The 17,214-nt window shown below is 42.3% G+C and overlaps 2 protein-coding genes across 3 annotated transcripts; one reads left to right on the top strand and one right to left on the bottom strand.

Annotated features, from left to right (window-relative positions):
• The first annotated feature begins 105 nt into the window (after positions 1-105).
• On the top strand, positions 106-1,540 carry nedd8l (NEDD8 ubiquitin like modifier, like). Its single transcript, XM_035170551.1, has 4 exons — positions 106-270; positions 762-809; positions 919-1,001; positions 1,124-1,540. Exons 1-4 carry the CDS (start codon positions 253-255, stop codon positions 1,248-1,250), a joined length of 276 nt encoding a protein of 91 aa, XP_035026442.1. The 5' UTR covers positions 106-252; the 3' UTR covers positions 1,251-1,540.
• A 61-nt stretch (positions 1,541-1,601) lies between these two features.
• Positions 1,602-16,969, bottom strand: ap1g2 (adaptor related protein complex 1 subunit gamma 2). Of its 2 annotated transcripts, none has more exons than XM_035170547.2 (22): positions 16,827-16,969; positions 16,031-16,233; positions 15,430-15,554; positions 14,514-14,655; positions 14,061-14,157; positions 13,889-13,965; positions 13,698-13,793; positions 13,263-13,343; positions 12,421-12,519; positions 12,266-12,321; positions 11,510-11,623; positions 10,214-10,354; positions 9,741-9,795; positions 9,082-9,204; positions 7,853-7,942; positions 6,632-6,759; positions 5,998-6,102; positions 5,701-5,848; positions 5,127-5,289; positions 4,333-4,484; positions 3,120-3,218; positions 1,602-2,984 (listed from the first exon to the last, which is right to left on the bottom strand). In XM_035170547.2, the coding sequence occupies exons 2-22, from the start codon at positions 16,229-16,231 to the stop codon at positions 2,892-2,894; spliced, it is 2,385 nt and encodes a 794-aa protein (XP_035026438.1). In that variant the 5' UTR covers positions 16,232-16,233; positions 16,827-16,969; the 3' UTR covers positions 1,602-2,891. The 2 variants fall into 2 exon arrangements, with proteins under 2 accessions (XP_035026438.1, XP_035026439.1); XM_035170548.2 differs by having other exon boundaries at positions 4,333-4,475.
• Between the last annotated feature and the right edge of the window lie 245 nt (positions 16,970-17,214).

Below are 17,214 nucleotides of genomic sequence, written 5' to 3'. Positions count from 1 at the left end.
ATACTTTTTTTTTTTTAATATATAATTTAATAATTTATTTTATTAATTGGTATTTTGTTTTTGTTGTTTTTTTAGAATCTGAGCGGAACGTTTTTTCCTTGTTCCGCCGTGACGTCCGGAGCGTTCAGCGTGATACACAGGAAGTAAACTCGAGCCAGCCAGACAAGCGGGTTGTAATTCGCTAGTTCACGAAGTATTGTGATCGCGAAACTGTTCATATAATTTGGAATTGAAGTATATAACTTAATCAACATGCTGATCAAAGTAAAGGTGAGATAACGGGTTTATTTAATGTTGTACTTTTCGCACTGCTTTTGTTGAGTCGCTCGCTAACATCACTCACCGGTTCGCTAATTTACCTCAGGCCAGTTCTCCTCGTATTCCAGCTGCATCTTGTAAAATGTCAGCGAGTTTTATTTTCCAATGGTTTTTAGCTCTTACTTGCCGTCGTGTGTGTCGTTTGATATCTTGCTAATTTAAAAGTAAACCTCAGCAGGTCAGTTTATTCATGGGCCGGTGTTACAATCAAATCCCTTAACATTGTGGAAAGCTACAAGACAAAGCCTAACGGACAGTTCTCCTGCCGACTGATGTTAGCACTGTAGGAAATACATCCATGAAGTGTTTGATCGACTGGAATAGAAACCTTCGAGTCGTTTGGGACAATGGACACCGCTCTAATCCCCATTTGGCTCACTTGAACGAGTGGATTGTTGTCTTTTGGACTCTTGTGTTGATGTGATCGTGTTGTTGTTTTTCAGACTCTCACTGGAAAAGAAATAGAGATCGACATTGAGCCCACAGACAAGGTGACATCATGGAATGCATTGTCTCCATAAGATAAAACAGAAATCGGAATAATCTTAACCCGCACAGGTTTGCATCATGTGTAAATATCCTGTGTTTGTTTACGTCAAGGTGGAGAGAATTAAAGAAAGGGTAGAGGAGAAGGAAGGGATCCCCCCGCAGCAACAGAGACTTATCTACAGTGGAAAACAGATGTGAGCTCCTCCACTGTTTAATACATGGATCTTCCGTCGTAATGGATATCATCTTCTTTTTCATCCTCAAATCTTCTCCTCTAAACAATCTCCTCCTCTCCCTTGTGTCATTTTGCCCTCAGGAACGATGAGAAGACGGCGGCAGACTACAAGATCCAGGGCGGCTCAGTGCTCCATCTCGTGCTGGCGCTAAGAGGAGGGTCGGCGGTCCACAGTCCCGGCTGCATACACCCATCCTCCTCGTCATGAGCCGCTGTTGTCACGGGGCCAGCCGAGGGCCAACAGTCGAGGTGTCCGTCTTAAACTGTGCTACGGCACAGAGATTTGAAATCCCACGTTCCCTGGCCGACGCAAACAAATAATCAAAAGAAGAAGAAGAAAAAACAACAACAAAAGACGTTCTAATCTCACTGAAAATGTTTTTTGTCAACCCACATTGGCTTTCTGAGTTTGACCCATTGATGCAGGCACCCATGCAGTACAAGAGACAGTGTGAGAACCCTGTGGTCTTTTTGCTTGTGAATAAATGTTGAAGTTAATTTAAGCTTTGTCATCGAATACACACACACACACATTGACAAAGACACAGAGACGGGTCACTGAGGATTCTGAAAACTTGTTTTCTTTTATAGAAAATGACATGAGACTGAAAATTCAAAGACAAATATAAACAGTTGATAGTATACTCCCGTACATTTTAGTGAAGGTAGATTGTGCTTAAATCACATTACAGCACCACTGCTTGTATCCAGTCTCCAGAGTGTTTTCAGAAGTTCTGTGATTGAGATGATTTATTTCAAATAACTCAGATAATACACTTTATCCATTTTATGTTTGACAGCTCAATTTTTTTTTTACTTCCACATCAAAGTATCATGTTAGAGATTTCCAATGTACATTTCTAATTGTACTTACACGCTTATCATCTCAAATATACATCTTATAAACCACATCATGACTGTTTTTCTTCTTGTATCACTTTACATAGTCTCCAGAAAATCAAACAATTCAATAAGGAGCCTCTGTAAACAATTGACAAGGAAACAATGGTCAGTAAAAACAAGTGTTGCTTGTGGGAATGATAAAAATGTTTATTTGACAATACTTCTTTTAAAACCATGTCTTAGCCTTCAAAATTAAATATGACATTTTATTTTTAGAAAACTTCCTTTCTTGAGAGGGCTCAAGGCACAGAGGAGAAAGGAAGAGGACACTCTGACACTGAGCAGTTCAGCTGAATAACACAAGACAAGTGAATTCCAAGACACATGGCTGTTTAAAGTCTTCAACCCTTCAGATTCAAATTCATGTCCCTGCATTTTCCAAATAAAATCAAGCGTTCTGGATAAAATAATTTCATATAAGTCGTAGTGGCTCATTAGTTAGTGCTCAGCTGCTTTTCAGTTGCGTAAAGAAGGTCGAGGCAAATGAAGAAAAAGTGAGATCGCTTTGTAGTGGAGTATTAATGCAGTGATGTATGAGTAGAGTTGATCTAGTGGCTTAAACTGACAGAAGCCACATTAAAATAAAACCCTGGTTGAAACTTAAGTGGATATTTGTTTGGACAGTCACATAAAACTTCTTAGAAAATACTATAATTTTGTCATTTCCATGTTTTACCTGCATATTCCACAGCTCGTGTTAATAATCACATTTACACTTCAGCTCCAGGCGAGAGGAGAACTATGTGTTAACACGAGGCTGATTTCCTGTGAGAGAAAAAGTGTTTTTCAGCGCTAAAAACACCAGAAATAAAAAAGGTGGGTATTTGAGGAACAGCAGGTTGGACTGTGGAGTGGAGGGTTTTTACAGCAGACTGTCAGTGAGGCTGACGCCTGCTGACTCATCCACAGTCTGCTGTCATAGGCCAGTAGGACTGACTAACAGCTGTCAGAGGCCTGGGAAGGTGTCGACCTGGACGGTGTCCTGGAAGGCTGATCCGTGTCTGGTGTAAGATACGCGGATCCTCATCTTCAGGCTCACCTGGAGGAGGAAAGAAGGATTTGGATTCCATTATGTGAATGGGAGGCGAAGGTTCACCACTACTTCATTTGTGTATGTGTGACAGTGCCCTTAATGCGAGTTCTCCACTTGCGTCATCAACCACCACAGACCCACCTTGTTTGGGTTGTTGAGGATCACCAGCTGGGTCACCTTAGCTGCGCCTCGTGCAGGGAGAGAGTCCCCACTGGGGGCCTTCATGTGTAACTGGACACTCTGCAGGGAGATCAAATACAACTTTGAAGTCTAAAGCAGTGGACATGTTGTTGTTGTCCCCTCGACCACTGAGAACATGACACACAACAGGGCCGAGGCCAAGATGTGACACATGCTGAGCTCATGAGCTCAAATTCCCCTGAACAGTCCCACCCCATGAAGAAATGTTCGGCTTCACACCAAAACACTGCCCATTTAGTTGTTCAGTTATTATTTACCTTAATGTCATAAACCTACACAGTGATCTAAATGTAGATTCTCCCAGCTGCCAGAAATATATGGTGTTAAAGTACAAAATAATTTGAGCATATAATAATATAATTTCAAATGTGTATTTCATATTCTTTTTAGTTTGAAAAGGTTTTTTGATGTAAAGAAACAGTAGGTTTCCATATTACACATATTATGGGGGCTCAGGAGGTGGGGCGGGTCCTCCACTAACCAGAGGGTTGGTGGTTCAATCCCAGTCCTGCCTATTCCACGTGCCAAAGTGTCCTTGGGAAAGATACTGAAGCTCAAATTACTCCTGAAGGCTGTGCCCCTAGTGTGTGTTTTACGTGTGATAGAGAAAGTGCTGCACATAGATGCACTGTATGAATGAGTGTGTGAATGGCTGAATGACAAAACTGTACTGTGAAGAGCAGTGAGTGGCCATCAAGACTAGAAAAGAACGCTATAAAAACCATAAAAAAAGAATAGACAAAATATTCATTTATATTTTTGTTATTTGACATTTATATAGAGTGATTTGGTAAATGTTAGTCCCAGATACTCTATGTTCTCACTGGTAGCTACATCCCTGCCACAGAGCTTAAACTGGGGGCGACGGGAGAGGATGGAGTTGGAGTAAAAGCGTGTTGAAGGTTAGAGCTGTTTTTTTTTCCCATCCACCAGACCAAACCATAAAAACCTGACCAGCCAACACAAATCTGTCAGCGCTCCCACTCACAATTGCCCAATACATTTTTCAGTCTGATTATTTTGAGACTTTGCCTCTGCAGACGTTAATAGAAATCTTGCCTTTTTTCAGAATGACGTGTGGCTTCTTCATGATGAATACATGGTCTGACAGGGGGTGTTTACTGAGCTGAGTGTCACTGGTGCTGAAACCAACCTTGGGTACAGCAGCTTGCAGGGTGAAGCTGCTGATGTCCGAGTCAGTGGAGTTGGAGGCTATGAGTGTGACTGTCAGACCTGACTCGGACTGTTTCTCACAATTGAGTGTCAAAGCGACGCCTTCTTTGTCATACACCGTCACTGTGGGAGCTGTGGGAATAAAAGACTGCATTTACTTTACTTGAATTTGAACAAAGAAAACACCAATAGAGAAATAGAGGGATATGATTTGAAGCAATACAATTTCAGTTTCTCTAGTTTAGTTTCCAAAATAACTTCCTCTTTCTCTCTTGAGCTACTTTCAGTCCAGATAGTTTCCTGACATTTGAGAGGGGCCAAAACTTTTCCTGCCAGCGCCCACGTAAAATGTCCGGAAAATGTTAGAGGGAGATCATGTGAGAATACAGCAGGAAAATATCCAGAACATTCACAGTGAGTGAGCGGGTGTGTCCATGACGTTTGTAAAATGTGACAGATGCAAAAACTGGAAGAATGCAAATATCCAAGAATGAAAGAGGAACCATAACAGATGACGATGTCAACTTGGAAAGACAACTCGAACGCCCATGTCAATGTGCTGTCATGACCTTACTCCTACATGCTCTACCCAGACGCCACCCCTGGCCTGAATTTTCCGGAAATCTTCCTGTTGCTGTGAACGCGTCTGACTCGAACAATCTCCTGCTGTGTTCTTCACATGTGATGGGCAAACTACGTAAAATGTTGAGTTCATGTCTGAGAACAGCTTTTCATTCTCTAGCAACGTGTGTGGTGTTTGTGTGTCTATCGGACCTGGTGCCAGGGGCGTTGGCTCTAACCCTCCCAGTAGATCCAGCAGGTCTCCTCCTGCAGTGCTGGCGGTGTTGATGGACAGACCTGGTGCTGTGCTGCCCTGTGCTGGACTGGGCTGCAGAGGCTCCTCGGAGCCACCCAGCAGGTCCAAGAGATCACACACCTGAAGGGAGACACAGACAGAAAGAGAAATGAGTTTCTTCATCGGAGTCTCAACCAAAACAAGTTTGTAGAGAATAATATTGAAGTATAAATGTTAAGTAAAACTTAAATACGTCATTTATATTTCAACAATTATTCTCATAAAACCAGTGAAAATAAAGCTTTACACTGAACAGACCATCAACAGAATGGCCATTTTTATATACAGCCTGTGATACATACAACTCTAAAAACTAGAATGGCACTCAGTGGAGCACATACCTCCACCAAGGCCCAACGGTCACAGACAACTCAACCAAGCCAACCAACAACCAACCAAAGTCAAATACAGAGAAACAGGACTGGAAAGACTTTTCGCAAGCTCATCAGTAAAAATTGGACCAAATATGCATCTTTACTTATGGTGATGTACCTGGTTAGCAGGTTGTTGTTGCAGCAGTGGCTCTGCCTTCTTGACTGTAGCTGTCTGGATCTCCTTCATGGTTTCCCCCGCTGACTCTCCATTGGTATCACCCAAGGAGTTCTTTTCGATCACGGGCATCCTCTCCAGCACCGCTGCCCTGTGGAGAGACAAAGCATCTCAGCTTTTTACTGGTCAGAAAAGAACAACACCTGTAACCCCAACATGCAGGAAGTCAAAACAACTCTACTTCAAGATTTGCTTTTAAAGAGTTGAAAAAGTGAACGTCTTCATGGAACCGTTGCATACCTCATGTGGTCATATTTTTTGAACAGAGCGTTGTATTCAACTGCCCTCTGCTGGAGCTCCACGTCTAAACAGCTGCCGTAGATGCTGACAATGCTTCTGATCCGACTGGAGAGGGTGGAGCGATAAAAAGAGAGAGAGGGAGTTAGGAGATGATTTTGAAATTGCTGCAGCTATTTAGAAGTCACGTCACAACTCACTGCTCAAGTTTTAAACCTAAGGCTCCTCAGAACTCTTCACTATCAATATCTGTTGGCGACCAGATGTCGATCAACATTATACATGGCACATTAGAGACACAGATGCACAAGAGCCTGAGAATGAGACTTCATAGAAACAATAAGCTAAAACTTAAGATATCAAAACACAAAGTCTTGTACTATTAATATTGTACTAGTGCAGCATTTAGCCTTCACTGAAATGTTGTGGGATGTTGAAATGCAGGTTGACAAAATTGGAAAATATCAGTACTTAGGTTTTTTTTTTCCTCCTCAATAATTGACCAGTGATTTTTTGAGTCTTTGCTTTTGACCAACAGAACTTTCTGTTTCTATTTCTTGTAAATAGCGACCTAAGTGGCCATGCTTTCAGTCGCATGCGTTCACTGTGTGTGTTGAGGGACACCAGTGTTTCTTACTCCACGTTGTCAGTGATGCGTGTGCTCAGTTTCATGGTGGCGGTGAGAGCAAAGCCTCTGGTTGCTGGGGAGGACATGTGGGACTGTAGAACTGTTTCCAAGGCATCCAGGGCATCGTCTTCAGTGACCTGATGAAGAGACGCGTCATGACTGGGTTTTGAAGCGGCTGTCACAATTTTATAAAACGGAAAATGATTACACAGATTATTTGCCAGTATTCATGCGGTAGCTACAAAGTACTACAGTAACACAATTCACTACACTTCCTGTATGATACCCAACACTTGTTTTTAGGGTTAAAAATTTAAAAGGGATTAAGAATTAATAAAGATTCTTGGGTATTTCCCTGACTGATTTTTATTTGCTATTAAGAAAATGTCAGATGCTAAATTAAAGAAGACCAGCAGGGAGCTTGGGCTTGACTATACTTCTGTTATGTGTAAAATTTTAAAAGTGAAAGAAAGGCTGTTTAACATTACTGGGTTAATAATCCTTTTCTAATAAATAGTAACGGATTAATAATTCTTATCTTTATTCAAGAGCCTGGTCTTTCAGTTGGAGAGACTTATGATTTCTACTTTCAGATTTTGTAATGCTCTCACTCAGAACCCTGCGCTCTCAATCAAATATAACCTGCTTGTGCTTAGATTTCCTGCTCTCCAGCTTCAGCTCTTCTGCCCGTGCTCACGCTGCTTTTGTGCACGAGTCAAAATTCTAAAACCGAAAGAATCCGTGAGCAGACCATTCACGTCTGCACATTAGCGGTGTGAGCGTTAGGAGAAGAGCTGAAGCGCAGGATATCTAAGCACAAGCTGTTATGTTTGAGTGCGGGCGCTGGGTTTTGGGTGAATCTGGGTGCAAAATCAATCAAAGTTCTGCTATCAAAGTGAGACACCATGCTATTGAATAAAGATAGGAAAAAAGAAACAAACTTTCTGCACCGTAATGGCAGTGTGGAAAAAGAACCAATATCATTGTGATCATTTATCTGCACTACACTTCCCAGAATTCACCTATAAATCAGACACTGCCACTGAAATGTGAGATCCTGCAATAATTGCAAACACAGCACTTTCTTTGTGCTGCATTGTGCTTTGTTTTGCATGGAGAAAACCTACAGTGATAACAACACCAGATACAAGATACAAATATAATGCTATCATGATTTAGCAATACAGTGGATCATTTGTGGATGAAGAGAAATCATTTATATGGGCGTACCTGTACAGCCTCAGTCTCCTGACACTCTCCTTTCATCAGCAGGTCTCCATACTCTCCTATACACCAGCAGGCCACCTGCACCAGGGATGGCTGCACAGACCCACAGAGCAAACATGACTCACTACAGTCTATAGTTTTTGTATTACAGTCACAGTAAAATGTAAACATAAAATAATTGGTCAGGTTCCTGGTAAACTGGCTCACTGGTCAGCAGAGCAGTGTGCTGAATTGTCACTTTTGCCTGAACTCACAGGAGGTTAATGTTGGAAATGGTGTTAAAACTGCACCACACTGCACAGTCAGTACACGGCTCCTCGTCTGACTCGAGTCCAAAAATAAACCTCACTGCATCAGGCTTTTTTTTTGTTGAAAAGCTGAAAGCCAAGCTATTCTCACTGCCACAGAACCACAGCAGCTCTGTCTGCTCCAGGACTGACACACTTTTCTCTATGATGAAAATCTTCATGCATCGCTTGAGTTTCTCTCTGATATTGACAATGGTAATTCTATTAAAATAATTGTGTGTGTGTGTGTGTGTGTGTGTGTGTGTGTGTGTGTGTGTGTGTGTGTGTGTGTGTGTGTGTGTGTGTGTGTGTAAACAATGGATGCAAATCCTGGACTAATTGTCCAAAATCTGTTCTGATGCTTCCTCTTGTGTCAGTTGTAGTCTCTAAAAATTTGGTCTGGCAAATACCACAAGGTTCCTGTATTTTCTTTCTTAATTTTTTTCTATTATGCAGTTGTATTTCCTGTGGTTTGCTTTGTTTATTTTGCTTTCAAATCATTTCATAGTATGAGTTTTGTCAATTTTGTCATTTTACAGTTGGGTCCAAAGGCATGAGACCACATTACAATTCACATGAAAAGGAATGTCATTTTTTCAGTAGTTTATTCCACTTTGTTAAATATACAGATGTATTAAGTATGAGATAAAATAAAAACATATTTTAATGGTTGATTTAAAGTTTCTTTTAAGCCTTGTAATCTTCTGTTAATGTTTTGCAGTTAACAGTACAGTTAAAATATTATATAATGAATCATTCTCATATTCATATTCATAATCATTCTCAAATGAATATCTCAAATATAGTGTATTATTTGTATGGATAGGATCAGTATGGAGTAACCCACAGACTTTATTCTTCAGTTACACTGGATGAATAAGCTGACCGATGCACAGATCTGTAAATTACTAATGGCCACACATGCACACACACACATACACACACCTGAGAGATGTCAGTGAGCAGGGCGCGGTAGAGCTTGTGGACAGTGTAACAGTGCAGCTCAGAGGTGTTGGTGATGAGCTGGATCAGGTTGGGCACAGTTTCATCTCTCACGTCGCCCCCTGCCTGACAGAGTGAGGAATCAGAGTTAAACACATGCACACAAACACGCACAATAAGTCCATTAGCTAGACAGCTGGAACAAGTATCAGGGTCGCCCTATATTTCCACCCAGACCCTATGACCTCACTTAGAGGGATATTTCCATAATACCACATCCCCAATATATATCTTTGTGCACAATTTACTCTCCATCATTTAGAGAGACCACTGAAAAGGATTAGTGTGAGCATTAGCTTGTACAGCAGTCATTAGCGTTTCATTTATTCTCTCTACTAGACGGAGGGAAATGAAAATGAAAAGTAAGGATTTTAACATCGTGTAAAATGAGAAGCATTAGAAGAGGATAAAAAGCCTGTTCAGAACAGTGGGCGGTATATGTGAATGTTTGTACAGAAGGTGGAGGCCCCTGGTATCTGCACTGAGGCGTGACTTGTGACTTGTGACTGAGGCGTGACTTGACAGCAGCGGACAACGATAAAATAGTTGTGAGTGTTAGGCCCATGTCAGAGGCAGCAGGGTGAGTCTCAGTCTGTATTTACCGTGGTGAGGACATGCAGGATGGTGTCAATGTGCCAGCGCTGGGAGGGTGCATACCTGACAGAGACACACACACACAGCTAACTCAGTGGTGCTTGAGGGTGACTCAGAAACAAACACACACAATTGCATCTAGACCATACCACCGCTTGCACGCGCATACACACAAACAGGGAGGTGCATTAAGTGGTGGAGTGATATACAGCAGAAACACTGGAGGCTATTGATCATCACAGTGGCAGCTAAATGGACAGGGACCTCATTGAGAGTGGAGACAGACACAGTCAGATTTCCAGCCACACACACACTGTACATTTCAAGCACAGAGACTTTTTGTTGCAGCTTTTACACTTCACATTTATTATTAAATGCATCCACATGCACATGAATGTCTGTGTGCACGCATGCACAGATACAGTATGTGTACGTACTACAACCATGTATGTGCACATTTTTGTGTCGGGCAGTGTGTCACCTTTCAGCGGCGTTGAATATGCCGCTGGCAGCATGAGATTTTAGCTCTGGGGGACAGGAGGAGAGGAAGAGGAGCAGCTCCTTCATCATGGTGCGGATGTTGGTGGCTGACACAAGAGCTAAGGAGAGCTCCAATGCGCGGCTGGAGGGATGAGACGAGAGAAACAATCATGGAAATACAATGAATAAAAACTTGCCCCTTTTAAAATGAGACCTGTAACTGTGAGTGTTGACAATTGAGACTGCTGTTTATTCTGTGTAGATACAGCAGAGGTCAGTGTGTTCTCTACTGACCAGGTGTGGGCATAACTGAGGAGCTCAGTGGGTACAGAACATAAGAGTGAGCATAAAGATGGACGACATGACAGCTCTCAGAAAGTGAAGCCAAAACACCTGGATCTCCGCCTGGTGGCTGACTGCAGTATAGGTCAGAAACCCTTCCCCCAACATGTTAGCAGAGGGGACATGGACAAAACTAAAAAAAAGATTGTTTCTTCTTATCACACTGATGTTTATTCAAGTATTTATTTTCCCATTAAATTTGCTTTTAATTAGTTATTTGATGCTATAAAAATGGGGTGAAATGTCACGATTGACAGCTGAGATTGACTCCTGATTGGTCAACTGCGTGTTTTGGCGGGACCTTGATACCGTGGCACTACTGCACAGACTCTGGCTCCCAATTACAACACCAGCGCAAGATGGCAGCGCCCATATCCGGGATATTTTGGTCATAAAGCATCAAATTGTCTCTTTTGGTCAGAGCATCAGACAATGTCCCAAACTGAAAATTACATACTTTTCCAGAGGTTCCCTACGTTTAAAAAATGTAATTGATGTCCACTTAAAGAAAAGAACTGATCCCTGACCAGCTGTTAAAACTTACAACGAAAGTGACGCCGTTGATCACGACAACAGCCCCTTCATGACGACGATGACTGATTCTCCAGTTCTTGGTTCTGTGTACTGAGTCAAGCTTCACTAAACTCGGAATAAACAGGTGAACAGCTCTTTGCGCAGCTGAGGTGGTGCAGCTTCCTGGTTCTGTCGACTGAGTCAGGCAGTCAGTCTTTACTTGCTACTTCTCAATTACTGCAGGTCACCTTTCCAGTTTCAAAGATAAAGCTGCAACCAGCATTACTACAGGCCAAGCAAACAGCCCATTCCAAACAGACATGATTAGAGCTGGCACTGCATCTATACAAATCTAAATCGTGTTAGAAGACCCACATTAGGTTATGACATTTGAAAAGCAGGACCTCAGAGAGTCATGTTTACTGAACGAGGTGAAAGTTACCGTTTTACAGAAGCGTCCTGGTCCTTCAGACAGTCCACTATGGTTCCTCTGTGGCGCTGCACAGCATTGTGATCTGTGCAAACGATCTTTTGAAGGGAGGTCATGGCGATGTACCTGGACACACAACAATGAAAATTACGATATTATATTTTGAATCTTCATGCTCTTCATCGGCTAACAATCGAGATTAATTCGCAGTGCTGTGCAGACTTATCTTCCTCAGCATTACCACATGAATTATTTATCCGACCACTTGAAAGGTCTCATGAGCTGATCAAGTATTTATGTGAGCACAGGAGAGATAGGATCTAGTGGAGCGGTTTGCAGGAATAACCCAGTCCTATTACTGCCACACAGAAACAGGGAGATTCAAGCTGACAGCAGGTAAAGACCAGATAGGCCCGACACATGGAGACAAACCTAAAGAAAATAGGAACATAATAAAACCCAAAGGAGCCGTAACAGTCCTCCTCACTGCCTGATGAAAACTGAAATGTCTCCAAGTTGAGAGATCAGCATAAAAGGGACAGACAGCAGCCGCCTGCTCAGCTCTAGAGGAATGAGCTTGGATTGATGGCAGGAGGTTTCTCTCTGTGGCTGCAGAGAGTTTGGGGAGTTAGATGATTGGCCTTGAGCAAGAGAAAAGGTAAAATGACCACAAGCAATAAGAGAGGAAGGAGGGAGGGAAGGAGGAAGAGATGGAAAGGAGGAAGGAAAGGAGGAAGGAAAGGAGGAAGGAAAGGAAGCGGCGCTGACCGAATGTTCCTGTCGTTGTTCAGGAGGAATCTTCCCAGGATGTTCACAGCCAGAACCTGTGACAAAACAGAATTGAAGCACAGGTTCATTAGATAACACTGTTCTCTGTGTATTAATGTGGTTAAACACGGTGAAAAGATTAGCTGGTGTCTCACCCTGAGGCCGCTCTCTGACTTGATGTCCAGCACAGTGAGAACAGTCTCATACAGCACAGCGTTGCCCACTGTCTTAGTGCTGTCAGTGTTGGTTGCCACCTGTACGACAAGTCACACACACGTCAATACAACAGTCGCCCAGTGTCTGTAACAGACCATTAAAGACCAGTGATACATTCATAACAACACATTTTTGCTTCTTGCAACCATCAACTGACAGAGGAGATTTTTTAATTTACTTTTTTTTTTTTTACTTTGTATAAATTCCACACAATTCATGATAAACCTTTTCACTAAAAAAAATACCATGTAACTGAGGAAGTGATTCAATTTTTTTAAAAAAAGGTCCAGTGTGTACCATTTAGATGTTTTCACGAGTGTGTTTAATCTAAATTGTACGAATAGTTGTTTTCTTTACCCTAGAATGAACCCTTTATAAAATACTTTATATTTACTTTGGGAGCCGGTCCTCTCTACGGTGGCCACCATGTTTTTTTACAGTAACCCAAAATGCATTTTGAGTTTTTATGACAACTGAAGGTTACCACAGGTTCTCTGTCATGTTTGGAAGGGGAGGGTGAAGTAAGGGAGTCTTCAGCTGCAACATGCAACTTCACCACGAGATGTCACTAAATTATACACACTGAACCTTTAACTTAGTGCTGGATAGTCAGCATGAGAATCATTACCATGGCTGACACCACACAAAAGCAACTACATAAATAGAAAGTTCAAAAAATATATTATAGTTCTTTGTTAGTGTTTTGGAGATTTTTTTTATCAGAATGTAAAGGTGTTGCAGGGCACACAGTTTAATTACAGACTCTGAGTGGATTATGGACCTGAGCGAGTAGGTCGTTCATGGCGTCACTGGCTACTTCATTGTTGCGTCCGAGGATTCTCAGCAACCTCAAGATTCGTACCTGAGGATGGAAGCCGGTGAGAGTCAACAGCTGGACTAAATTTTTTTCTAATCAACTTCAAATCAGCAAGAAAAGGAGGCAATAAGTGTGTATGTTTATAGCTGCTTTCAGACCGGCACTGAACTCTGGATAATCTCTTTATCCAAATCAGAGGCTTTGAAAATTTCTCAAGACAGCCCCCTGGTAAAAAGTCTAGATAATGTCAGAGTGAGCCCATGTGGGAATACACACATATTAGACAAATTAAACAAGAAAAGAAAATAGATAATACAAAATTATCATAATAATTTATGTCAGTAAATCCAACTCCGGACAGATATGATACTGTCTAAGAAGTGAGTGAAAGTAACTGACCTGTAGGAAGGGATCACTGATTCCTGCCACATCATGCTCCGGAGAGTAACCGGAAATGACCAGACCTTTCATGATCTGAACTAGATCTGGTACTATCTGAGAAACACACAGCAAAAAACTCATTGCAACACAGTGCACACTGAACTCAACAGATCTGTGTGTGAATGTGCGCACGTGTGTGTCCCGCGTACCTTCCTGAAGCGCTCGAGTGTCTCTTGATTGCGCTCACACAGCTCAGTGATGAGCACCACAGCACCATGTAACACACCTAGAGATACAGGAGGGAAAAAGTAAGAGAATACTTAGAGCTATACGTGTGTGACGGGGTTACTGATACGTCATATTTCATTAAGATCAACTGACCGTGGTTCTTCTCGACTAAGAGGGAGCGAGCGGCTGGAGCAAAAAGCTCCCCGAGTTCGTGGACTTTTCTCACGATGTGAACCGCACACAGAGCAGCCTGGAAGAAGAGGAGTGGAGCAAGTTATCAACACAAATACATCATTTCTACAACACAGAGCAGATGACAATGGGGTCCAATTAGTTTTACTGCTGAATACAGACTAAAATCCATGTAAGACAGCATTTTTTTTAATACTATTAAAACGAACTGGAAACGTGGCACTATAGCTTTAAAAATAATTTCAGTTTTTCATTTCATGGTATTCATTTTTCAAAGAAAGTATCATTCATGCTAGGAAACATGTACTAATGAGAATATCACATCATTGGTTTGCTTAGTCATTCACAATAATGCTAGAGGTAATAATGAATAATGAATAAATAAACAGCAATTATCCCTGTCCAGGTCTCCACCTTCTTCTTGATATAGGAGTTGGAGGCTCGGAGCAGCCTTTCGATCTCTGGTGCCAGATCTCTGCACATCTCAGCAGAACCCATACAGGCCAGAGTGCACAGAGCCAGAGACTGTACGTACTGGTTACTGTGAGACAGGTCACTGGAACACACACACACAAAAATGGGTTCAGCATTTTATGGAAATCACATGAGAATAGCCTCCATTTGATGTAGCATGTGACGTCCATTCGATCTTTTTTCTGATATACTGTGCCCCCATTGGACCTTCCCCTTTGTTAGATTACTGCATGTATATGCAATTACTGCATATAGTTATACATGATAATATATATCTTATACTATCAGTTGATAAATCAATATCATGAATTTAAAATCCCTAAAATCCACTATCGGTCTAAAATTTAAACCAAGTGCCCACCCACCGAGACATCACCCATTGGTTTATGAACTGGTGTTTTCAATAATATGGTATTCATGTGCTATTGCACCAAGTATCAGAGTTATTTTAGTTTTATTCCTCACATTGTTCTTCCTTATCAGAACCTGGTGCCTACATTGCCCACAATGATCGGAGTGTGTTGTGCTTGTATTGGCTGATATAGCCTCAAACCAGGATGAGGAGCAGGTTATAGAGGTCTGAAGTAAAACTCACTTTTCTTCATTTTTTAAAACTCAAATCGTCAGTCAAACAGACACTGCCTCAGGTGATGTCACATGAGACTATTTGTCAGACTTTAAAAAGCTCCCTCTAGAGCTACAAAAGGTTGATACAGTTATGTCACCACATGTGCAGCAGTATTCCCCAGGATCTGTACATAAACTCTCAAATGCAGATGTAAAAATTAAGTGTTCCCTGAATTTTAAATGAGTAATAATCATTTGTTTAGACTTGTCCAGTTAGAGCCGTCCTTACTTCTTGATGGAGTTGGTGATGAGCAGGCTGGCGTCCTGCTTTTCGTCCAGCAGCATCATGGCTCCCAGGTACCCCACCCGCTTCTCACTGTAGCGGGGGCTGGCGATCATCCGAACGCACTCCATCTAACAAGGAGAGCAACAACGCCTTTACATGTGAAGCTACTAGAAAAAACAATAGTACCGATGTCCCTGAGGGGAATTCTCAGTCTGAGGTTAGCCTCAGCTCCAAAGCCGCAGCCTCGGAGATGGGAGCGAGTCAGTGACCCAGTTCCAGTGTCCATCCCTGTGGACTCACAGACTTTGACATCAACTCCTAGAGCTGAAACTTAACCACAGTTCAGAGTGTTCTGATGACAGAGGAAAGACTGAGGCCGAAAGTACGTGTTTGAATGCACAGCGGCAACATTACTAGTGTAGTATGATTTTGCACGTGACATCCATTGTATACATTTTTGCTGAGCACACAGATGATGTCTGTAAGGGATCAACACTCAGGACATAGTCGGTTGTTGAACCCAGTCCCTCCAGCTGCCATGATGGTTTCTCGCCCTGCTAAACCCCATTAAACCCATGACGGGCATTAGAGAAAATCCCCTCACCTGACCAAAGTGAGCTGGGTAGCCCAGCATGTGCACGTAGAGCAGCTTGGCCAGGTTGTGCGATCGCGCCCCGCTGTCTGTCTGCCTGAACTGGGCCCGGATAGCGGCACACTCCCTCTGGATCACTCCCCGCTCCTCGCACTGGGTCCTGGCCGACCTGATGGCCCGGATCATCTCTTGGAGGGGTATGGATGGAGACATGGCTGCATATATGTGTGTGTGTGTGTGTGTGTGTGTGTGTGTGTGTGTGTGTGTGTGTGTGTGCGTATGGGAGGAGGAGTGTGTTTGGTATGTGTGTATGTGGTGTTGTGTGAGGAAATGTTAAAATATAACAACATATTAACAGAGAGGAACATACTGTATTGAGTCATACAGTGTTGTTGTTTCAGGCTCTAACGGTTAATACAATGTTGTTACTACACTGTAATAAAAACTGTCACTAAAACACACTACATGACAGTTTATATCTTTACAGCCACTAAAACTACATTTGCAGTCGTGTTAACAATGGCTGCTAGTGGTGATTTACAAGGATCCAGCTGCCTTTATAGAGAGTTTACAACATATATATCCCTGTATACATCACCCACTGACACTACTGACACACTCACAGTGAGGAGCTGGCTAACAGGTTAGCAGGACACTCCCACACTGCGGGTCAGTGAGTGGAGCCAGAGGCTAACTGCTGGAGCCCGGCTAACCCTGCCGCTGCTGACACACCGGAGCTAATGAGCTAGCTGAGTTAGCACCGCACTGGGTTCACGGTGAGCGGTTCAATGTGAGAAATAAAACGTACCTATGTCGCTGAACAGAGTTCGTACAGTGTTTACAGAATCCGACCGGTTCTACCGACCCTCCTCCTCCTCACGACAGCAGTCAGTCCGCTGGAAACCACGATCCTGTGCTCACCGTCCATGTAGGGACCAAGCTTCCGTAAATAATCACACCACTTCCTGGTTGGATTTTCAAAATACAACCTGGTTCAAGAAATACTGCATTTGAAACATTTTGTGTATTATTTGGATTACAATTACAATCTTTGAGGGATTTGGCATTATTGTTAATTGTTACATTTCCTTAATTTTTTGGGAAAACTACAAAGGTTATCAGACTAAATTCCTACAACAAAGCACCTAAGAAATGTTTTCATACATTATTTACACTTTACTCTATATATATGTAAT

The sequence above is a fragment of the Hippoglossus stenolepis genome, chromosome 11 (genome assembly GCF_022539355.2).
Source record: "Hippoglossus stenolepis isolate QCI-W04-F060 chromosome 11, HSTE1.2, whole genome shotgun sequence".
NCBI classification, from domain to species: domain Eukaryota; kingdom Metazoa; phylum Chordata; class Actinopteri; order Pleuronectiformes; family Pleuronectidae; genus Hippoglossus; species Hippoglossus stenolepis.
Note: the sequence above shows the minus strand (reverse complement) of the source record. Positions and strands in the feature narration are given on the sequence as shown.